General features: G+C 41.9%; 1 protein-coding gene and 1 long non-coding RNA gene across 24 annotated transcripts in view; one reads left to right on the top strand and one right to left on the bottom strand.

The window, feature by feature from the left end:
* The window catches only part of DOCK9 (dedicator of cytokinesis 9), a 291,472-nt gene that overhangs the window by 113,498 nt on the left and 155,367 nt on the right, over nucleotides 1-22,607 (bottom strand). For all 21 annotated transcript variants that reach the window (XM_086708890.1, XM_086708961.1, XM_086708930.1 and 18 more), the window contains exons 4-9: nucleotides 18,533-18,615; nucleotides 16,715-16,784; nucleotides 14,775-14,870; nucleotides 13,640-13,774; nucleotides 7,851-8,025; nucleotides 6,877-6,944 (exon numbers count right to left, since the gene is read on the bottom strand). In XM_086708890.1, the coding sequence (XP_086565016.1) occupies nucleotides 6,877-6,944; nucleotides 7,851-8,025; nucleotides 13,640-13,774; nucleotides 14,775-14,870; nucleotides 16,715-16,784; nucleotides 18,533-18,615 (627 nt within the window). The remainder of the gene's footprint in view (nucleotides 1-6,876; nucleotides 6,945-7,850; nucleotides 8,026-13,639; nucleotides 13,775-14,774; nucleotides 14,871-16,714; nucleotides 16,785-18,532; nucleotides 18,616-22,607) is intronic.
* Nucleotides 2,223-5,712, top strand: LOC147584650 (uncharacterized). 3 transcript variants are annotated; one of them, XR_015252127.1, is made up of 4 exons: nucleotides 2,223-2,557; nucleotides 3,160-3,348; nucleotides 3,464-3,539; nucleotides 5,523-5,712. It is a non-coding gene; the product is annotated as an uncharacterized LOC147584650 (long non-coding RNA). The 3 variants fall into 3 exon arrangements; XR_015252126.1 differs by lacking the exon at nucleotides 5,523-5,712 and adding an exon at nucleotides 3,875-4,041; XR_015252133.1 differs by lacking the exon at nucleotides 5,523-5,712 and adding an exon at nucleotides 3,875-4,041 and having other exon boundaries at nucleotides 2,225-2,557; nucleotides 3,160-3,247.

Here is a 22,607-nt window from a genome sequence, read left to right as displayed (position 1 = left end):
TTAAAAGCAAACTCAGCTCCTTCCCCCATTCCTTCCGTGGCCTACGATGCATTAAACAGAGGGGATGCCTAACAAATGGTATTTGAAGGAATTACCAAGTAAAACCTAGGCAGAAAGAAAACGTGGCTTGGGAAGGGCAGGGCTTTGCCCTAGAGTCAGGGAATAACAAATATCTGGAAGTATCATAATGATAAAAGCAAATTTTTATGGATAACAGCCAACATTTCTATGCTATTATCCTAAGTGCACATTTAAATCTTATACCACGATAGGAGGTGGGTCCTAGTATTTTCCTTGTTTAAAAGAGGAGACACTAAGGCACAAGGGATTAATACTTTGCCCAAGACCTCAACACATTCAATAGAAGCCTGACTTCTAACTGAGGCTATCTGGCCTTTGACTATTAGAAAAGAAAAAAAGGGGGCACCTGCATGGCTTAGTTGGTTAAAAGCATCGGCCTTCAGCTCAGGTCACGATCTCACAGTCTGTGAGTTCGAGCTCCCATGTCGGGCTCTGTGCTGATAGCTCAGAGCCTGGAGACTGCTTCGGATTGTGTGTCTCTCCCTCTCTCTGCCCCTCCCCCCACTCGCACTCTCTGTCTCTCTCTCAAAATAAAATAAAGACATAAAAAAAAAGTTAAAAAAAAAAAAAGAAAGAAAGAAAAGAAAAGAAAATAGGTAAAGAATATGAGCATGCAAGTCAGAGAGGAAGAAACCCAAATATATGATAGTAGGAAAATCTCACCACTAAGCAGCAAAACACAAATTAAAGCAGGGAAATACCATTTTCACTCCTCTGGTGAGGACACAGAGAAATGGAAATGTCAGTTGTTCCAACTTTTTGGGGAAGCAACCTGGCAATATTTAAAGCATTAAAAACACAATAACCTCTGACCCAGAGGTCCCACTTTGGGGAACATCCCTAGAACACAAGTATTTTGTAAAGAGGTCACGTTGTTTACTGTGCACAGATTGTAGAGACTAAAAACAGGAAAATAACCCAAAATGTTCATGAATATGGAGATGTTAAATAAAGTGCATAATATCCATATCTGTAATACCATGCAGCTATGAAAAATGAGTAAACTAGACTCTCTACGGCCCCAGAGGGACACCTACAAGATACTTTTAAGTGATGGAACAAGTTTCAGAGTCATGTATATATATCACGAACATATTTTTTAAAAAACTACAAACGCTATATATGTGTGTATGTTTCCACGAGCAATTGGTTTGACACCAGGGGAATTATAACAGGTTAGTAACACTAGTGCTCTCTGGGTGTCGGGGTGGAGGATGAAGGGGAAAGATTAACTCTATATAACTTTGGATATTTTCACTTATTATAGCAAACACACTTATTTTTACTTAAGTTTCAGTAAAGACAATAAAATAAATTCCTGTAATGAATACTTTCACAGTCTAAGGACCCACAAAACATAGCTATAAAAAAAACATTATCCCACAGCCTATGCCACCCAGCACTTCTCAAAGTGACAGAAACCAGCCCTCCTCTTAAAATAACCTGTGGTTGGTCCATACCGTGGAGGTAGGAAGAACTGGACTGGCTTTTCCCCGGACCCTGCTGCTGCTGTCCTGCTCACAACCTGTCTAATACTTTGGGTTCAGCAGAAAGGAAAACATGAAGAAAAAGGACAATGACAGAGCCGTCATCTGTAAAAACTGTACTTGCTTAGAAGTCAAGAGAATGATTCGTCTAAAACAAAGGCTGTTCCCCTCACTCCTGTGAGCCCTACCTTTAACCACTAAAGACACACCCTGACAATGCTTTCTTCCTCACCTAAGATGCAATTATGGACCAAACATTCAAAGGGTTTCCAGAAGGACTGCCACAGGCTTCAAGCATACTCTGTGTCTTAAGTTCATCTCTGAGCAAGCAAAACAATTAAATGTCAGAGACCGTGGCCAACAGCATCTTATTTTGAGGATGAGTTATCAGAAAAACATTGTGCTGGCTGTTGGCTTAAACAGAATAGGTTGGAACAAGAAGACTTAGCAAATTCCTTTGAGGCCAGAACGTATATTTCTTAATTTAAAGAGCTGTCATGATTTGTTTCCACTACTTGCAAGGTATCTAATGCCCCGGGACCACTATCTCGTCCTCTGTGTCACAAACCAATAATAAAGCACAGAGAATAAGGAGGCCCAAGAGATGGAATGCTGGAATGCCTGCTGACCTCATAAACAAAACCCCAGCCACCTCCGTTGTATCATAACACAATGACATAGTTCTCTGGATTAGGATACAGGGAAGGAAGCATCTATTACAGACTTGGTTTAAAAAAGTCAGAAAAGGTATCTGTGAAACTGTTTGGGTTCCAACATATACTGCTAAGCCTGGCCGACTGACCCTTACTCAACCTCAGTGAGACTATAAAGTTTGAGACACAGTAATTCACCTTGTGTGCAACACAAGGTTTACCTAGAAAGATTAAGTTCACTCGCTAAAAAGTTATAAAGTAACTGAATGTGAGCAATTTTGGATTAACATGAAACAATGCTTTTCTTTCAGAACCACTTGGGGAGACAAAATTAAGGTGAGTTGTTGTTCTCTGAGTACCAAAGAAACCTACAAAAATAGAAAAGCTGTGAAGGAAAATATAGGGTGGGAGCATGAGGGTTTTCTTCATACTGTCTTTACGCAAGGAAGTGACATACATGTACCAATGACACCTAGGATAAACATAACCAGTGAAAAACATTATTAAATGAATCATACTCGGGTTTACAACCTGATTGCCTTACCCCTTGACTTTGTAGAAAAGAAACCAATTGACTAACTTTAACTACAGTTTGTGTAGTTAATAAAAATGTTTATAAGACCATGTGCTCTAATACTATACGTGCTGTTACATTTACAACAAACATGTATTTGGTTCCATATTAGACAACAGGAGGAAAAGAAGAGATTTTAGGGTAGGTACAGTGTGTCTTCAATAAGAAAACAACAAAGACGTTCAGTACTAAATGTACAAGCAATCTAAGGGCCGAGAATGTACAACATATTCTGAAAACCTAGGCCCATACCACCCTTGTCATATGTCAAGGGCCCCCCTCCATTATATTCCAAAATGAGACATCAGTTATTTTTGTACCGAAACAACTTCCTGTCACTCATATCCTGTTTGTTATGTCTCAGTCACAGTGGAAGACAAAAGCCGGGGCAACAGGATGAATGCAGCAGAAAGAGGAGCTGACCAGAGAGGAGCCTGCCATTAAATCACACAGTCAGTACCTCCTGCTTGACTCCACCGCTCGTCTTTTCTCTGCAACTTATTTACCCGTGGCCTGACCTCCCGCTGGACCCTCCCTTACACCTCCATCCCTGGTATTGACTTCTTGGCCTCCTCATCCCTGATTAAACTCCCCTCTCCCAAGTGGCTATGCACACAGTCTCTTTCTCCTTCACCCCGACCCCCCCCCCACCTCTACTTCAACTGCAGATTACACAACTATGGAATCCATTCCTCTCAAGATCAAGAGGACCAGCAGTCAGTCAACTCCCTGCTTCCTTAACAGGTACAAATGGTCCCCACCCGGACACAGTGGAGAAGGTTATAAACTAAGCTAAGACCACATTGGTGCTTGGAGCCCTGGACTGTGAAGGGCTGAGAGTCCCGCACAGTCAGGCCTGGGCTCACCCACCCCGCAACACCACACAAGCATCACAAGTGTGCCAGCAGCACGCTGACTGCATGGCAATACATCTTCATTCTTCTTTTTTTTCCCTTTGAAAAATTACTTGCTGCCCTTTTTCTATCTTCTGAAATAAAAATATTTTTAAAACACTTAAGAGCTGGGGTCGGAGGCAGAAATAACAACAGCGAAGCCCCTTATAATGCTTTCTTTTTCAGGCTTTGACCATGACCACAGTAAGAAATACGTTTATATCACAACCCAATACATATACACATACTACATTGCGCTGCCTGGGTGGCTCAACTGGTAGAGCATGAGACTCAGGGTAGTGAGTTCGAGCCACATGTTGGACACAGAGATTACTAATAAAAAAGTTTTTAAATAATATCTGTCATTATGAAGGGTAGTGTATTTAATATTCTCTATCCAGTTCTATTCCATTTATATTTTTAAAATGTCTGGGTCATATAATGTTAAGTTAAAGAAGCCTCACGTAAAAAGTGCATACTGTATGATTCCACTGATAAGAAGGTCTGGAACAGCACAACTAATCTACAGTGACAGACATAAAAACAGCAGGCATATCAGCTGGGAGGGGAGGACAGGATAGCCTGCTGGAGTGCTAGAAGCATTCTTTGCATTGATCTGCGTGGTGGTTATACAGGTGCCCAAATGTGAAATCCACTGAGCTATTCAATTAGTGTTCCATGTAAGTTCTACTTCAATTTAATTAATTAATTAATTAATTAAGCAAAGCAAAATAAAAAGAAATGGGGGGTTTAAACTAATTAATCTGATTTAACCAACCAAAACTGCTTCAACTAACCTGTTACACACAGTTTGAAAATAGCTCTAAATATCTTTGTGTGTGTGTGCATTAACTCTCTTATATATGTTATCTCATATAACTAAACTAAGGAAAGTTTAAAAACTTTCCTAGGGAGCGCCTGGGTAGCTCAGTCAGCTGGGAATCCAGCTCCTGACTTCGGCTCAGGTCATGATCTCATGGTTCATGAGTTCGAGACCCACGCTAGGCTTCACACTGACAGTGCAGAGGCTGCTTGGAATTCATTCTCTCTCCCTCTCTCTCTCTCTCTCTCTCTCCCTCTCCCTCTCCCTCTTTGCTCTTCCCCTGCTTGTGAGCTCTTTCTCTCAAAATAAATAAACTTAAAAAAATAAAGTAAATAAAAGTTTTCCTAGGTCTTAGGATTGAGAAATATTGAATTATTATGCTGGCCAGCTACAGGTAGTCAGTGAGAGAAGAAAGGAGGGCACAACTCCTGAATGTCTTCACAGGAAGGAAAAAAATACAGATTTCTAATTAATCAACATTAGGCTCAAACAATATGAGTCTTCTCCTAGGTGTCCACGGTGTTCACACAGTAAGTGTAGAAAGTTACTTTCCAAGTTCTGGATTGCATTGCATATATTATCTGCTTCAATAAATAAAATGGGTTTAAACATTCTGCTTTGAGAAATTACGAGCCCCCCAAATATCCAGAAACAAAAAAAGTGAATCTCAATGCAAAATACGATGCATAGAAGTTCATAGCACAAAAACACATACACACAAGCCAAAAGCCGTCCCAGCTTAGTAGGCAGTTACAATGGTGACACTAAAATTAGCTTTAATAGGCAGGTGCTAAAAAGATACTGTGGTAACAGTCAAGTCTTGAAGAAAAACAATACTCTCAAGTCCTAGCCAGGGAGGGAGATTTTATATTTTAGAACAGCCATGTTGTCTTAAAGTAAAGGTCAATGCTGAATGCCAGTCTATTTATAATCGTATATGGATAAACCATGTTTTCTATTACAGTGTTTAAGATGTGGGTGTGTAGGGTCTCTATTACACTGTATTCGCAGACAAGAAGAAAAAGGCAGTAACAGAGCAAGAATGGAAATGGCTGGAGAAGACAAAGATATTTCTCTCATTTAAAAGACAATCATTCATAGATGCACACAAGGAGACAAGTACAAGGATATTCATTGTAGCATTGTTTGTAATGGAATAAAAAATTGGAAATAACAGAACAGCTAAAATAAAATGCTTACACGGTGCAATCAAAGGGATGAACTAGATCTATATACCAGCTTGGACAGATCTCAAAATCAAAGTTGAATTAAGAAAGAAAAGTACAGAATAATATGTTAGCATTTATATAACATTTAAAAAAAATTTTTTTAATGTTTCTTTTAATTTCATTTTTGAGTAAGAGACAGAGCACGAGCAGGGGAGGGGCAGAAAGAGAGGGAGACACAGAATCTGAAGCAGGCTCCAGGCTCTGAGCTGTGAGCACAGCACCTGATGCGGGGCTCGAACTCACAGACTGCGAGATCGTGACCTGAGCCGAAGTCGGGTGCTTAACCGACTGAGCCACCCAGGCGCCCCACATTTTTAAACATATGAAAGGAACACAACCATGTAGATCATTATGATAGATACACTGGGAAAGGTATAGAGATAAAATGGAAGTAATCCCAGGAAACTCATAACAGTGTCTGTCACCGCTTGAGGCTGTGGAGGAGGAAGGGAATGGAGTAAGGATGGTGTTTAAAAAGAACTTTAACTATAGTTGATGTTTTATTTCTTTAAAAAATATGGAAGCTAAAAGGACCACAGAGTAACAGGGTTGAATCTGGGTCATGGGAATAAGCTCGGCCGTTTTGATCTTTGTGATTTTCAGTAACTTTAAGGTTTCTCAAAATTATTGAAGACAAGTGTAACTTTTTTTTTTTTCATTCAGAGTGACCCAGAGGCAATTTACAAAACTCAGGCAACCCCTGTTTGGTTTAGCAGTAGGACTGTCACAGACCACCCTCTTTGGAAGTGTGTCTATTAACGTGAATAGGAGAGCGTATGTGTGAACATTGTAGGTACCATGTTAACGTGGGAAACTGTACCTGTGCGTTTTGGTTATTTCTTCAATACTCGTCATCTGGTAGTAAACATTATGGAAGGGCAGAGACACAGAATAATAAAAAGAATAATCTGTACGGCACTTTCCAGAAAACAAGACTAAAATCTGACTCAGGTGAGTATTTTACCCCCTCACATTTAGGACAGAAAATAGAGAGCAGTAACCATAATGTCTTTTTTAACGATTTACTACAATGTAATTGTTAATCATTTCAATAGATTCCATCCTGGACAAGCTAGGAAATGAGAAATCTTTCAGTATCATTCTATGAAGGGCAGAAGACTGAAGATGATTATTACCTTGGCAAGTTCAGGCAGGTAGCTATCTAAACCGGAACCAGAACCTTCCAATTTGCTTTGTTCATCATCTAAAATGGCAAAACAGATGACCTGAGTTACTTGTAATTGAATGTATTTTATTTAAAGCAGGAGGTCAAAGGCCATTTCTCTTATATTCACCCTTGAATGCAGTGGTTTCCAACTCTAAATGCCCATTAAAAACACCTCAGAGCTTCTAAAAAAAATACTTATACCCAGGGTTGAGAACCAAATATTTAATAATTGATACAGCATTGACACTGTCTAAAAAGAACTGATATTAGTTATGAACACCAGTCTGCATGGCCACATCCATCAGACCCACTAAAATGCCTGCCTGGGTCCAACCCCAGGCCAACCAAATAAGAAAGAGAATTTTTTAAAAAGTTTCACAGAATTTCTAAGGTACAGCCAGGGTTGAGATTCACCGGGCTAAGGGCTTGAAACAAAACATGAATTGTCAAGAACATAGCCAGATTCTTCCCACCAATGAGGCTTCTGTCCATCTTAACTTTGTCTTAAAAAATCTAAAGGATAGGATTAATGACAGTAATAACCATAGTATTTTAAGTGCTGATTTTGTGCCAGGTATTCGAGACACATAATCTTATTTAATCTTCCCATCAACCAGCAAGTTCTGTTTTATTCTTACTTCACAGATGGGAATACCGAGGCTCAGAATATGTAAGTAGCTTGCCCAAGGCCTCACAGCTGAAAAATGATATTGCGGAGACTTGAACTCAGTCTTCCTTTCTTCCCCGAAGCTGTGGCTCTTCCCATTTAAGGTTTCCTGATAAAAATGTTGTCAGGGTAGTAAATTCTAATGTGATGATATCTTTGCTCACAAGCTCTCTGTGAAGAGCTCACATCTGCCCCATTGCTCACGTACCTGGCGATACACAGGCTCCCTATGCCCTGAAGTATGCATGTCCCTGGAGAAATCGAGGTCTGCTTACCCTCATGAGAGTCTCCGTTTCGCTTTTCTTGCATTGCAGCCTCAAAGTTGAGCTGGAGAATCTTGTTGAGAGTTGTGATCCATTCTTCCATTTCGACTTCGCTGTCTGCAGCCAAAAGGTAGCTACTTTTGTCCTGCATCTTGAGCTCAAAAGCAAAACGTCTAACTTTGTTGTTCTGAAATGGAGAAGGAGTACAGAGACACATTTTAAGAGAACTGGAATGGCCTTAAAATTTTTCCTCTTTATTATTTTCTGACTGATGCTATCTCATTGGCGTTTGGGGCCAAGCTATTTAAAAATGCACGCCCCTGGGGCACCTGGGTAGCTCAGTCGGTTGAGCGCCTGACTTTGACTCAGGTCATGATCTTGTGGTTCGTGAGTTCGAGCCCCGCCATCAGGCTCTGCAGAATCGAGCCCCGTGTCAGGCTCTGCGGAGCCTGCCTAGAATACTCTCTCTCTCTGCCCCCCTGCCCCTCCCCGCTCAAAACAAATAAATAAACTTAAAAAAAAAAATGCAAGTCCCTTCCCCACAAACCCTCATCACTCTCTACCTTCCCTGCTTTATTTTCTCCATAATTTTATTTTCCCATCTGACACATCATGGATTTTACTTGTTGCCTGTCTCCTCAAATGGAATGAGAGCTCCTTAGGGTAGAGATTACTTTTGTTCAATGCTACATCCAGATTTCTAGAACACTGCCTGGTACACAATAAGCTCTGGGAAAAAAAATTTACTGAATGAATGAAATTTCACTGAAAATTTTCAACTCCTCCAGCTCCTTTTTTTCCTTTGATGAAGTAGTGCGTGGTATCCCATTTTATAAAGCAAACATTATCTCTCAGTGTGTTTGAACTCCTCATCTGGAACTTTCCCATCATTTGTGAGTCCCCAGAGGTATTTGGACACCATGTCTACAGCCTTCCCTCATGCCTCTAGTTTTTACACCTGTCAAAGGGTGTCCAGCTCCAAGTACAAAGACAGTAGTCACATGCATTAAATGATGGAGGATGAAAGTGCCCTAGATCAGGGTTTCTCAGCCTTGGCACTGCTGATGCTTAAGGCTGGTAAGTATTGTGGGAGTTGGCCTGTGCACTGCAAGATGTTTAGCAGCATCGCTGGCCTTACCCACTAGATGCAGGGAACATAACCCCAGTTGTGAAGATTAAAACACATCTCCAGACAGTACCAAACCTCCCCTGGTGAGCACAATCGTCTCCAGGGAACAGCACTAGAAAGAAGTTCGGCTCTAAGGACCACAGCCCAAGATTCCTTGCATGTACAGGCTGAGGGCAACCTGTAGGGGGCAGAGTAGCCCTCACCCACTAGCAGCTGGCTGGCTAGCCGCAGTCCCTGAGAGGCTCCTCGGTGTAGGTGGCAGGGACGCCCTGACCCTCCCCAAGGTGGCCGTGTTCTTGGCAGCGTGCTTCTCAGAAACACGCAGGCCACACAAGCTACGTACATACTGCCCGCTGCGGGCGCCTCACTTCACGTCAGGGCCAGAATCAGACAGGAGTCAAAAGGCTAGGTACGAAATATGTTTTCTGTCCCAGTCACAACTGTGAAAATAAGTTAAAAGTGGGGGAGACATCAGGCCTTGGTTCTAAGTTATTCCTCTTTCTCAGCCTGATCTTCCTAATCTGAAAATAAACGTAATCAACTTCAAGGTTCTAAAATGCTTTTAGGCCTTAAGATTCTACACTGGATTACTTGCAGGTTTATTTAAAATCTTCAGTTTATGCATTTCTTTAAACCCATAGCATTAATCAACTACTTTTTTTTCCACAATGTCCAAAAACAATTCAAAAACAAACAAACCACAGTGTTGGTGCTTAGCTTCCAAACAGATGTGGATAAAAACAAATTATTTAACTTTTTGAAGCCTTAGATACAATTCATCAAATGTTAAACACCATCAGCCACATCTGATGAAGAAAGAGTATGAAGGAAGAGAATATGAAGAATATGAAGGAAGAGATGTCCCTTAAAGTCAGGACCTAAGGTCACGAAGAACACTGCACAGGCTGACCGACAGCCTGGGGATGCCGGACGCACAAATCACCTACACGCTGTGCCGAAGACAGGCGACAAAACTCTTAATAGTTTTGCTTTAAACTTTTCTTTAAAAGAAATGCCTGAAGATTTAACTAGAAAGTAACTTGAAAGGTCTCTTAGCTCAAGAATACAAATGAAACCCCTACTTGGAAATCCCACACAAGAAGTTAATTCACTGTCATTGACCATTTCTGGTCCTGCCTACTTTACACTGTGAAGAACGTACTTTGATGTATTGAGAGACAGAGAGACACAGAGCATGAGCAGGGGAGGGGCCGAGAGAGACAGAGAGACACAGAATCTGAAACAGGCTCCAGGCTCCAAGCTGTCAGCACAGAGCCCGACGCGGGTCTCAAACTCACAAACTGCAAGATCATGACCTGAGCCAATGTCGGACACTTAACTGACTGAGCCACCCAGGGGTCCCTGGGGCTGTTTTTAAATTGGTTTCCGGTAATCAAAAATACCAAGATTTAAGTAAAATTTTGTATTTCTGGATTTTTTTGCTAAAAACAAGACAAAAACAGATCATCTGGCCCCCTTGAACTGGTAGCTCCGCCCAGCATCAGCCACAGCGGGGAGGCGGCTGGCGGCCCCACGAGACGGGACCATTCGTGCTCCAGTTTGTCACAGAATGCGATGCATTCCCTCTTGATTTCCACGCAGGCCTGTTCTTTTACTTAATTTTCCTGTTGGCTCCTGCAGGCGTCTGAGTATGGACCCCTAATTTCCACTGCTGGCTTGATGGAGGAACAGGGTCTGGACTCGCTCTCCCATCACAACCACTAGAAAACTGAACAGAAGAGATGAAACAGTATTTGCGGATATTTGACCACAGGTAGGGCAGGACCATGACCCCTGCTGGACGGGACATAGATGAGCTGCACCCTAGCAGCCCTTAAGCTTTCTGCTGGAGGCGGTGTCTGGGTTGTGGCCCTGGAAGGGGAGCCCGACAGAGCCCTGCGGTCCCCCTAAGTTAAAGAGACTGAGCAGAGCTCCAGAAGACCAAGGTGGCTATATTACACAGGACACAGTTTCCAGAATGAGAGCTCTTCCAGAGTTCTCAGCACGTAAGACAAAACAGATCCAAATCTAGTAGTAAAAATTCTGAGTCATGCATTCATGACGTGTCCATGTTCTGTTTGTAGGTTCTGCCTTAACAAACAGTTTACCAAAAAAAAAAAAAAAAAAACCCACATCAAAATGAAGACAAAATAACCCCAATTGCAAGTCACTAGAGGTAAAGAGAAGATTAAGAAGAGCAGGGACATCAGACCCCCAAAACAACAACATAATGGGGTGTCTTCAAATTCGAAGGTAAATTTCACCTTGGATTTCTACATACACCCAAACTATCCATCAAGTTTGAATGCAAAACCAAAAATATTGGCAGATAAGCTAACTCGCAAGAAATTAACAACTTCGACATTCTTTCTCAGGAAGCTACTTGGAGGAAGCGCTCCTCCAAAATAAGAAAGTGGAACAAGAAAGAAGACATGGGATCTCGGAAACAGGGAATCCGACGCAGGCAGGAAGGCAAAGAGTTTCCAGAATGATGGCTATCCAGAGGCTGAGACAGCAATTCACCTAGATGAGAGCAGGAAGGAGGGCTGCAGGAACTAAAATCCTACCTTCCATAATGTCCAGAAGTGACGAATAAAAAGCAGCGGACGTGCCTTTTCCAGCATTATGGAGGCACATTCCAGAAAGAAGAGTGAAAACAGCTGAAAACGATCACGTCAGGGGAGTGGGGAGTGGGTGAGGTGGAAGACACTCGGGCAACAAAGTGCTCGCAGGGTTGCCTTTCTGCACTGCTTGACGGTTTAAACCAGATGAATGAATTACTCGGGATGAAAATGCAACGTAATTTTCAACATGTGAGTACATAAACAAGTACACACCTGAAGGTCAGGCCGGAGAGCTGTGTCTCTAACCTCAATCACACTGGCCCCACAAAACGACCTTTCTGATTAGAACTGAGCTTCGGGCCAATGTCATCAGCCAACACTGAGTCATTTTAGGAAGAATTCTCTGATAATGGTGACTGCATCTATTGTGAGGAGTTGTCAGGGAGATTGTTCATTAACCACACAGTGCCCTCTGTCTCAGGGCCCCCATGAGAAATGCCTGAATGATCTTCATTCTGAGATTACTCGGGCAGCTTCTGGCTAACTGGATTGAAAGGGTCTCCAAGCTAGGAAGCACAGAGCCCAGTTTGTCACCCACCCACAGCAGGTTTTAGGTCTCTTGAACACCTATGCTTCTTTCTTAGCTTAATTCCTGTTCATCTCCTCCCTACCTTGACTCCTTGTTCACCTCTCCTGCCTTCAAACACACTTTAAATCTGTGCTATCCTGTGTTTTATGTTTCCTTGTAAGTTACTGCCTTAGACCTTTCTGGAAAGTGGCAGGGGGGTGGGGAGATGGACGGACAGATGGGGAATCTGGCAACTTGCTGTCAAAGACAATTCTGTTAAGGTTTGGAAGGTCCTACACCAAAACAGCAGCTTTTGGTCCTACACCGAAACTGGTAACAGCAGCTCCCTGGGAAAGGGAGAGATAGGGATCAACAGGGACCTCCAGTTTGTAATGGTCTGATTTTTTTTATAATGTGAGTACAGTTATGCATTATGTATGATTAAAATTAATTTTTAAGTGTATTTATTTATTTTGAGAGAGAAAGAGAACCAGTAGGAGAGGGGCACAGAGAGACAGGGAAACAGAGGATCCTAAGCAGGCTCTGTGCTGACAGCAGCGAGCCCGATGAGGGGCTTGAACTCACTGAACCATTAGGTCATGACCTAAAAATAAGGGGCACCTGAGTGGCTCAGTTGGTTGCGTCTGACTCTTGATTTTGCCTCAGGTCATAATCCCACAGTCATGGGATTGAGCCCTGAGTCGGGTTCCATGCTGAGCATGGAGCCTGCTTAAGATTCTCTCTCCCTCTCCTTCTCCCTCTCTCCCTCTCCCTCTCTCTCTCTGTCTCTCTCTCCCCGTCTCACCTGCTCGCTCTTGCTCTCTCAAAAAAAAAAAAAAAAAATAATAGTAATTTTTAAGAATAACTCTACAACTGCAATAGCACTAACAAAAATATTCAATACTGGCCGAATTCTTACCATGTGCCAGCACTGTTCCAAGCTCTTTTTTCATATATTAATTAATCCTCTCAATAACCATATTCAATACAATTATTCCAATTTAACAAATGAGGAAACTGAGGCACAGAGAGGATCAGTGTCTCCAAAGCTACACAGCTGGTAGTGGTAGAGCAGGGATTTGAACTCAGTCTGGATCTGAAACCCAGTCTCTTGACTAATCCTGTTATTGGTACTATGAGAGAAATGATAAAACTCATCATGGAGATGCTAAGAACTGTTCTGAATATTTCCAAATGAATTCATCCAGTCCCCTCAATTTACTCTACTAAGGAAACATGATCATTACCCACATTTTGCACATGAAGAAACTTTTGGTAATAGCCTGGCCAAGGTCACACAGCTATAAAGTGGTTGAGCCTTAAACACTGGAGCTCAGCCCCACGGTGCTCAGCCGACTACAATAGAAGTCTGCCTGTTTCACGTGTATCTGATGAAAAACGAGCCTTTACTTACCTGACAGCTGTTCTACCTCCTCCCCCGATACTGCCATTCTTGGAAGTATTTGCTTAAATCTGCAAATTCACAGATGGTACTTTTACAGATCAGAAAACTTGATGATAGAACTCTACTCATATTTACCTGAACCACACCCATACAGGAATCCAGAAATATCGATCCTTTCGGTTCCTTGGAGATCTTTTCATCTTTATAAAAATTCAAATTGTAGGATCCGTCACCAAGTTGAATCAGGTGGAAAAACCGTCTTTTAAATGACTGGGAGAAAAATACATACACAGCTCTTGTTTCAAAACGAAAAGAGTCACAGTCCCTACCAATCACTCACAGCTACACACGTGTTTTTACACAGTACACACGTGTAAAAACCGTTTCTATCCTCTCTAAAACCAATCTAATCCTGGCCAACGCCCCAGGTAAGGGTGAGTTAAGACTCTCCATCACGTCTAATAATTTCAGTGCGTTTAAATTCTGAGGAGGTGGTTCACTTAACATTCATGGGTCATTTTTTCTTACCCACAGCATTTGATATTTTTACATAACCACCCAAAAGCAGTGCGATGAGCTCCAATTTGGGATGCAGCACAGAAGGATGGAAACTTTCTCAAATCCCCAGGGTTTCTTGCTCACGCAGAATAGGAACTTTTCTCTGCCTCGTGACACTGAACGATTTTCCAGCCTCAGGATTATGACAGTCCGCATTTCCCTGGATTTCCTTTTTCTCTCCCCGTCCACCCTCCCTCCCTTCCATTATGGCTCTTCTCTTCAGTATTCATGCTGCTCTTCCTCTGCTCCTACCTCTTTCCTGAATGGCTTTTTATACTAGTTTTGCTCTTCTCTTTCCAACCCCCTTCCAATCAAACCATTTCCTTCCAGTCCTCCAGCTTTGCTCTTGTTCACCGTGCCACAGTAGACCTCCCAAAAGTGCTTAGACTTAGCCCCTGGGTGATGTGCTTGCAGGTGCCACGATCGCTTTTGTCGTGGGTACAGAGAAGAAAGCCTGCGTCGGCAACTGTGCCTTCGCACCAGCCCAATGATGAAGATCTCGTCACGCTGGTGGTCGGGCATGAAGCAGGGGAAGTGGGTGCGAGCAGGACGGTACCACTGGAGGTTGATCACCAGGGAGGCATCTTAGTGACCAGACAATGTCACTTTTGTCAGGAAGAACAACATGCCCATTCATTTTGAGCATGATTCCCAAGACCTATAGCAAAAAGGGTTTCATGAGAGGGGAGTGCAGGGTGATGGACTGCCTTACCCTCATGGTTACGCTTATTGCACTGTTCATGTTGCCTTTGTACAGCCACCCATGCTTGGTGATCCCGCCCTTCTGAGAGCCGAGGGAGGCAGCATCCTAGGAGAGAAGGAAAACCACAATTGATCTCCAGTCACTACTAATCTTATCTGCTGTGACTCTGGTCAAAAGGAAAATCATTCAACTGGTGCCGGCTTGCCCCATCGTGCCCCATTACTGGAGTTACCATCTGCCACAAGTCACTTTAGAGCCGGCTCGGCAGGAAAAGAGAGGGAGAAGCATCAATCCCTGAAAGCTCTAGTCCATTAAAAGGCAAAGCTAGTTCGAGTCCAAATTTTTTATTTTTGAGTATTTAATAAGCCACAGAAAGTACATGCCATACTTGACCACTCAGGTTGTAAGGTCCTGCTGGGTTTCATGAAAAATATTTTCAAATTACACTCCCCTATAATTGGAGGACAAAAGCAAATTCCTGGAAAACTTCCCAGAGGCTCAGTTCAGGGGAAGGTGAACGAAGAAAAGAAGGAAATGTGAGGCAACAGAGAAAGGAGGGATGAGAGAAAAGGATTGGGCAATGGAAAAGAACGAAAGAGAGAGAGGAGAGGGGGGAGAGTTAGGAAAGAGAAGGGACGTGGCTAGAAAAATAAAAAAAACATGTTTCTGCACATTCCAGCTCCAACTGTGGGCTCTGGTGCAGGGAGGCGGGCATGGGGTTGCCAGTTGCTGCTGAAAATATGTCAGGCAAACACTCGTACATGTAACAGACAGATGACAGATGTGTACGTGTACACACACACACACACACACACACACACACACACACACACACACAATCTGGCAGGCTGCAGCTGGCCCTGGCCCTGTGGGTCCCTGCCCCTCTAAGGCGGTACCTGATGGACGTTCAGTAGGTACAGGAGGACGAGAGGGCCACTCACCGTCATGTTACCCAACTCACATCCCATAAGACCAGTCTCCAATTATGATCTTTATTTTTGTAATCAAAGAGACAACTGCAGAAAGACCCATCTTCTGTTTTGTTTTAGACCATCTCAATGTAATGTTGGTGGTTTTACTGTTCTTATTATTCGTAAGAACAGAAATAACTCATCTGTCTAGGATTTGACAGTTTTCAGTGTGCCCTTCGCATGCGTTATTTCGATTGGTCCTACTCTTACTACTAATCAGCACCAAGTGGTTTTACTATCTTGTTTCTCACTTTGGACGGTCACTTACTCTTCCAGAATTATTTTAAAAGTGGTTTCTAAAATAATTTCCCACCATGGGCATTGTTCACATTCTTGAATGGCTGGTGTTACAGCTTACCTGATGATTAAAAAAAAAAAAAGGAACCTCTCCCCCCTAAACTCACAATGAGGCAGCCAATACTGAGCAGGGGAGATGAGAAACGCAGAGGACAGCTAGCCCTGACTTGTTATTAGGTCTCCCTTGCTCAGTGGCCAGTCACCTTAATGCCCAGCTCTCTCTATAGATTTCTTCAAGAGAAGGGGGAGTGCCCTTGTTTAAGAATAAAAGAAAGAAAAAAGCTTCTTGATACCATATGCGTCACTCAAACCCATCATTGAAAGAAAGAGCCATTTAAAGTCTACTGGCGGTTCGTTTCAAGATAGTCTGCTGAAAAACAACCTAAACTTAAGGTCTAAGTAATCTTGGTGTCTCTTAACAATGTAGCCAAATCTTATCCAGGCCTTTGAAAATGATCTCGGAACAAATAAACAAGACAGGAAGAACTTGCAATGCTAAGCAGTCAAGTTGAAATGGAGACCTTATTTCAATCAATCCAGTAATACATCGAATAAAAATTCTTTCCCCGTTTCAAGAAACATTCCAATTCCCCTTTTGGCTTAAATGTTGGTAATTTTCCAACGGATCTTGTAAAGTCTGTAAACGAAACCAGTTTCCAGATCTGCAAGCGATAACCTTACCTCATCTTTATCAACTTCCTCATCGACTTCATAGACGTGAACTGGAAGTTTATCCAACTTGGCCACTTTGCTTTAAAAAGAAGAAAGAAAGTTTTATAATTACCTAATCCATGAAGAGATGCACTTCTTCCCCCATTAGAGGAACAGACATTTAACAAACTCAAAGCTGGTCCACTCGGCTGAAGAATAAAAATAATCGACACACTACTGCTTTGCAAAGTGGGTGATCCAAGAGTTAGAGAGCCGGCGGAAGCCATGTAGAAGAGCGGGGCTAGGTTGTTGGGAGTTAGATAGGTATATTAAAAATGGGAAAGTGCATTAATTAATAAAGACTTGGTAGAACAGGGGGGAAAAAAAGACTTGGTAGAATAACTTTTAAAATGAAGTTTATAAGAAAAAATGGGAACTGGGGTCATGGTCTTCAGAGTGGGAACCACAGTGTTAATGATGATGGTGTTAACAACGAAAGTACTGAAACAGCGGCCAGCATGTATATTAAACAGTATGTTCTAGGCACTGCGTTTCCCATGTATTACCTCGTTCAGTCCTTTAGACGGTGGGGACTGGTGGTAGTAGGACCATTTAATATTTGAGGAAACTGAGGTTCACAGAGGGCAGAGAGAGCAGATGATGAAGGCAGACTATAGAATCTATGTTCTTAATCACTGTTAGTATCCTCCCTCTCTTTCTTATCACACAACTGCAAAATTATTAATGCCAAAGGTAAAATCTACCAGCAGTGAAAGTATATCACGCAGTCAGTATGCTACAGCTCGCAGTATGTTCTAAGAAAGCCATGAGAATAGTATGAACCAGACTATCCGTGAAGACAGGTTCAGGCAATCAAATGGACAGAATTTAGAAGTCCCCAAATAAGTACTGGGTAAGTACAGAACTAAGGAGCACACCCCATCTGGAGAAGATAATGCTGGAAGGGAGTGTCTTCAGCTGAAGTTTAAAAAGAGTCAATGGGGAACTTGGCTAAACACTCCCAAGGAGTGGCTGAACCACACAAAGAGGAAAAACAAACATCTAGGTCCACTGAGAATAGTTTCAATGGTTCAAACTCACAGATGCAACAAACATAGAGAAAAATATATTAATAGGGTTGCAAGTAAAATTTTCATTGGTGATGGCTACTTTTGATACAATACAATCCATCATTATTTGATTTCAATTTTCATAATCAACTATTACCTAAATTTACCAACTGCATCATTTCAGGATATCCTGAAATGGAACATGTCCCCTCAAGGCAAGAGACCTACCTCCACCTGGTTCACTATAATGACCACTAATCAATCTAAACACACTTGTTCTGGGTGTATTCCAGAACCCATTAATACTTCAAAGAAAGTAAGAAAATTGTCTGGGGAATGCTTGTCTTTGATTTACTTTTTTTAAACATAAAATTTATTCAATATGACATGCTTTTTATATTTCTCCAAAGTATTCTTTTAAAGGTAAGACACACTGTAGCATTTACATTGTTTTCTATTTTTTTCTATTTCTTTGTTTTCTATTTCTCGCTGAAAGTACTCTACCTGTTCTATCAGTGGTATCCTGGAAAGAATCACCGGCCATAACTAAACCATCCATGTTTATACCATTTACCAATCCCAGAGTACTAGGTTTGAGTCCTATTATCAAATACCCTGGAAGCAATAGCTACTCCATATACATAAAAACCATCTAGAAATATGTTCTCCAATTACTCTGATTGCATGTGAAGTTACATACCTCTTTAAGCCTCTCGAGCACAAAAAAACACTGCCCACGTGTATCACCCCACCTTGTGTGGTCTGACCATTTACTCACTTTGGAAGTTGTCGAAACTCTCCCGAGTAATCTTCATATTTATAGTTCACAAGATGCCAGTCAGAGTTATAGGTTTTGATGCACTACGGGGTGAGGGGAAGGGTATAAAAAATAGAAAGCATAAGAGGCAAAGAAAAAAGATATGTGATGGCTTTAGGAGAACGTTTGGGAAGGTTTACGAATGTGCAGCCACACAAACATCAAAACAATTCTTTCACTTCGACCCTCCCTTGCCTGAAATTCCACTATCAGAGGTTCCTATAAAGCTTAAAAACCCCTAAAAGCCTTACCCTTGGGGATGGGTCACTTTAAGTGCCCATCACTCATGATCAGAGAGCAGAGTTTTACAAAGGGAAAAAACTGCACCTCATGTTGCTGCATTTACATAACAAACAATGTACTGCTTCTGAGTTAAAAGCACTTGTTTAGGGAGCCTTGTGCCCTCTACTAGAACATGAGAGTAGGTGGAAAGTGTGAACCTAAAAGACACTTTCATGGTGTTTACTAATATGACAACTAGATCTGTTACCAAGTATAATACAAATCTGCCCTTGGCTTTTCCTTCTATTTATAGGGGCCAGAGTGAGGTTATTAGGAGAAAAGATTTAGATTCCAATTCAGTGGCACCGTGACATCATCACGCGCACGCACATGCATGTGTGAACAGGATGTACAAAGTAGGGAGCTTTACGTTCTATGATACCAACCTACACAGACTGCTGTGGGGCCCAGGGCCCATCCCATGCACAACAACGCCATGGTGATTATTCTGAATGAAGCCACTTGGGAAATAACTGTGCAAGGACACTAAGACCATCCTCCGTCCCCTGGAGGCTGGAAACCAATCTCCCATATGAAAAATACTCTCCTGGACTAAGAAGTTAAAAAAAACAAAACAAAATAAAACCATAACAAAACAAAATCCTTATCACCAGAGGTAGGGACTTGAAAGTTGAGAAAGCTACGGAAATAAACCTTGTTATTTTTTTCTAATCTCCTACTGCAGGCTAAATTCTGCTTAGAATTCCTTACTAATTAAGGCTCCCAAACACCTGTTTTCTTTATCCTGTCAATTCCTCCCAAATTTATTGTCTCTTTGTCTAAAATGTATAAAAACTGCCTGCCTTAGTCATTTCTTGGGGTCTCAGTTTCATTTTTTGACCTCCATGTGCACATAATAAAACTTTGGGTTTTTTCCTATTAATCTGCCTTATATCAATTTAACTCCTAAGCCAACTAGAAGAAACCCCGGAGGGAAAAAAAAGACATTTCTATACTCCCTACACTGCATTAAACTACCTCACTATCCAATAGACTCAACGGACCAGCACGGTGTCTTTCATTCATCTATCCAGGAGGAAGCACTGAATAGTGTGTAGACTAAAGATTATAAGGCTGCGTCCACCAGATCCTCAAACACAAATGAGTCAAAATCAATAGGGGAAGCATTTGATTGAGTTACCAACAGCTACCTTGATTTTCTGTATAGTCAGCTCTTGGCTACACATATGTAAACTTCAGTGTGGAAAAAAAAAATGAATTAAGTGAAGATGTAGTTGAATGTATTTATGTCTTACCTGGTTGACTTGACTCCGGCTGTAACTAACACTGTGATCAAAGTCTCTATTCTGCTTACTCTACTTCATCATTTTTATGGTCAACCTTTTTTATCTGTTTCATGGCTTATGCCCAAAGGCCTTCTGAGGCAAACTCTCCTCTACCCCAAAGTCATGAATAGAACTACAACAACGATAATGAATGCTTCCCTTGTGCCAGACTCTATGATAAGCACTCTATGGGCAAGGTGGCGACAGGCAGATAGTGTAAGATTTTACATTATTGTTCTGAAAGGTGGACTAAATAGCAGAGAAGGGTTAGGAACAGAGTTGGATGGTGGAACTGAACAAGTTTCCGATCTCTTTGCCATGTAGTTACAAATGTTTTTGAAGACTATTTTACTCTTGTAAATTCTCCTCAAAAATATTTTCAAAGCATTTTCACATTCAGAACATCTGACATCCATACTCAAAATTATATTCCAAACCAAGTGTGATTGCAGAATTACCTGTATCCCTAGGTCCGTTAGCACAGCAATTTTAGGTCTGACTAGGTATGACACAGTCTTGTGCACATGCTCCTACTCTGTTCAGGTTTTCGAACAAGCACAGCAACCAAAGTCATGCCACCGAAGTCTCTTTCAGGATATTAAACCTATTCTGAAGTATAACATGCACCTGCCCAGTTAAAAAGATCAACGAGGGGCGCCTGGGTGGCGCAGTCGGTTAGGCGTCCAACTTCAGCCAGGTCACGATCTCGCGGTCCGTGGGTTCGAGCCCCGTGTCGGGCTCTGGGCTGATGGCTCAGAGCCTGGAGCCTGTTTCCGATTCTGTGTCTCCCTCTCTCTCTGCCCCTCCCCCGTTCATGCTCTGTCTCTCTCTGTCCCAAAAATAAATAAACGTTGAAAAAAAAAAAAAAAAAAAGATCAACGAGGGGCGCCTGGGTGGCGCAGTCGGTTAAGCGTCCGACTTCAGCCAGGTCACGATCTCGCGGTCCATGAGTTCGAGCCCCACGTCAGGCTCTGGGCTGATGGCTCAGAGCCTGGAGCCTGTTTCTGATTCTGTGTCTCCCTCTCTCTCTGCCCCTCCCCCGTTCATGTTCTGTCTCTCTCTGTCCCCCAAAAAATAAATAAACGTTGAGGAAAAAAAAAAAAGATCAACGAGCAAGCACTTGCATACAATCAGGGCATTTATGAATGAAACACCTGACTGCCCAGATTTTTAATATCCTAGGTAAAATGGGTCAGAAAGATACTTATGTTTAAATGTTTTAAATTATAAGAAACTGTAAGGAAACATAGTTGACCAGGTTAAGTGGCCAGAGAGTCATTCATTTGATAAGCCCCTGTTGACTGTCCACATGGCAGGCACCAGCTGAATTCCAAGGCTGAAGCCTGGAATAAGACAAGCAACCCCCACCCCTCCGGGGATGCAGAAAGTCTAGGAGATGAGGGGTTACATCAGAAATCAGTCTCTGGAGAACTGGATCTCCAGAAAGACAGGGATCTGACTGGCTCATTTCATCAGTGACCTTTCAGACTCGTGAAATTCAATCATATTTTCAAGTTAATACTGAAAGGTTTTTGAAGTTGTTTTTTAAAACAGCCGTTAGGTCATTCTCCGCTGGACAAGAGGATGGAGAGGAAGTGCTGGCTGTTCCACTCCACCCTTGTGGCCGCGTCCCAAGAGGGCTCGTTCCATTGGCTCGGGCAGCACAGCATGAAGTTGTTATTGCTCAACCTACAGCAGTCAAAGAACTGAGTGGAGAACTGTGCCTCAAAAGCCATATTTTTTAAGCAACTGGGAGAACTGAATTAGTAATTAATAAGTTTGGAGGTGAACAGACTCTTTCTGGAAAAATCTGGATAGGTAAGTATTTTCAGCTTTGAGGGTCACGTGATCTCTGCTGCAAACATTCAACTCTGAGTTATCACGTGAAAGTAGGTCACAGGTGACACGTAAACAAAAGGGTGTGGTGGTACTACAATGAAACTTTATTTACAAAAACAGGCTGCAGGCCAGACAGTTGCCCGTGGGTCAGTCACAGTGCGTCTGCATCCTGCTTGATACTAAACATTTAAGACTACACAAACGTATCTGGCTCTATTTGTCCATAATTATTTTTACTAACATAGTAGCAAAGGAGGTAAGGCAAGAAGTTACCTTTCCAGAAGGATGAGAGATCACACTTTTACGATTTTCAATACACATTTAATTTTTTGAAAATCTCAATGGAAACTAAATACTGTTACTACAATATTGTTATTTTAATTAGTCTTCACTTTAAAAAGCATAGATTCCTTGTGGGGGTTGGCCATGTTTATCATCTAAAAATCAACTAGAAAAATAGGGTTAAAGACCCATCATTTTTAAATGAAAGAGTGCTTCAAGAAACAAAATTAAAATACCTAATTAGTTCATCTAAAAGCACCTGGAAGAAGAAACAAACACCAATCTAAAAAAAATGCAATCCAAATGCAATAATTTCTCTTTCCTCTTTAACAGGTAATCAGTATCTG

This window comes from Puma concolor, chromosome A1, assembly GCF_028749965.1.
Source record: "Puma concolor isolate L17-30 chromosome A1, mPumCon1.1.hap2, whole genome shotgun sequence".
NCBI lineage: Eukaryota > Metazoa > Chordata > Mammalia > Carnivora > Felidae > Puma > Puma concolor.
Note: the sequence above shows the minus strand (reverse complement) of the source record. Positions and strands in the feature narration are given on the sequence as shown.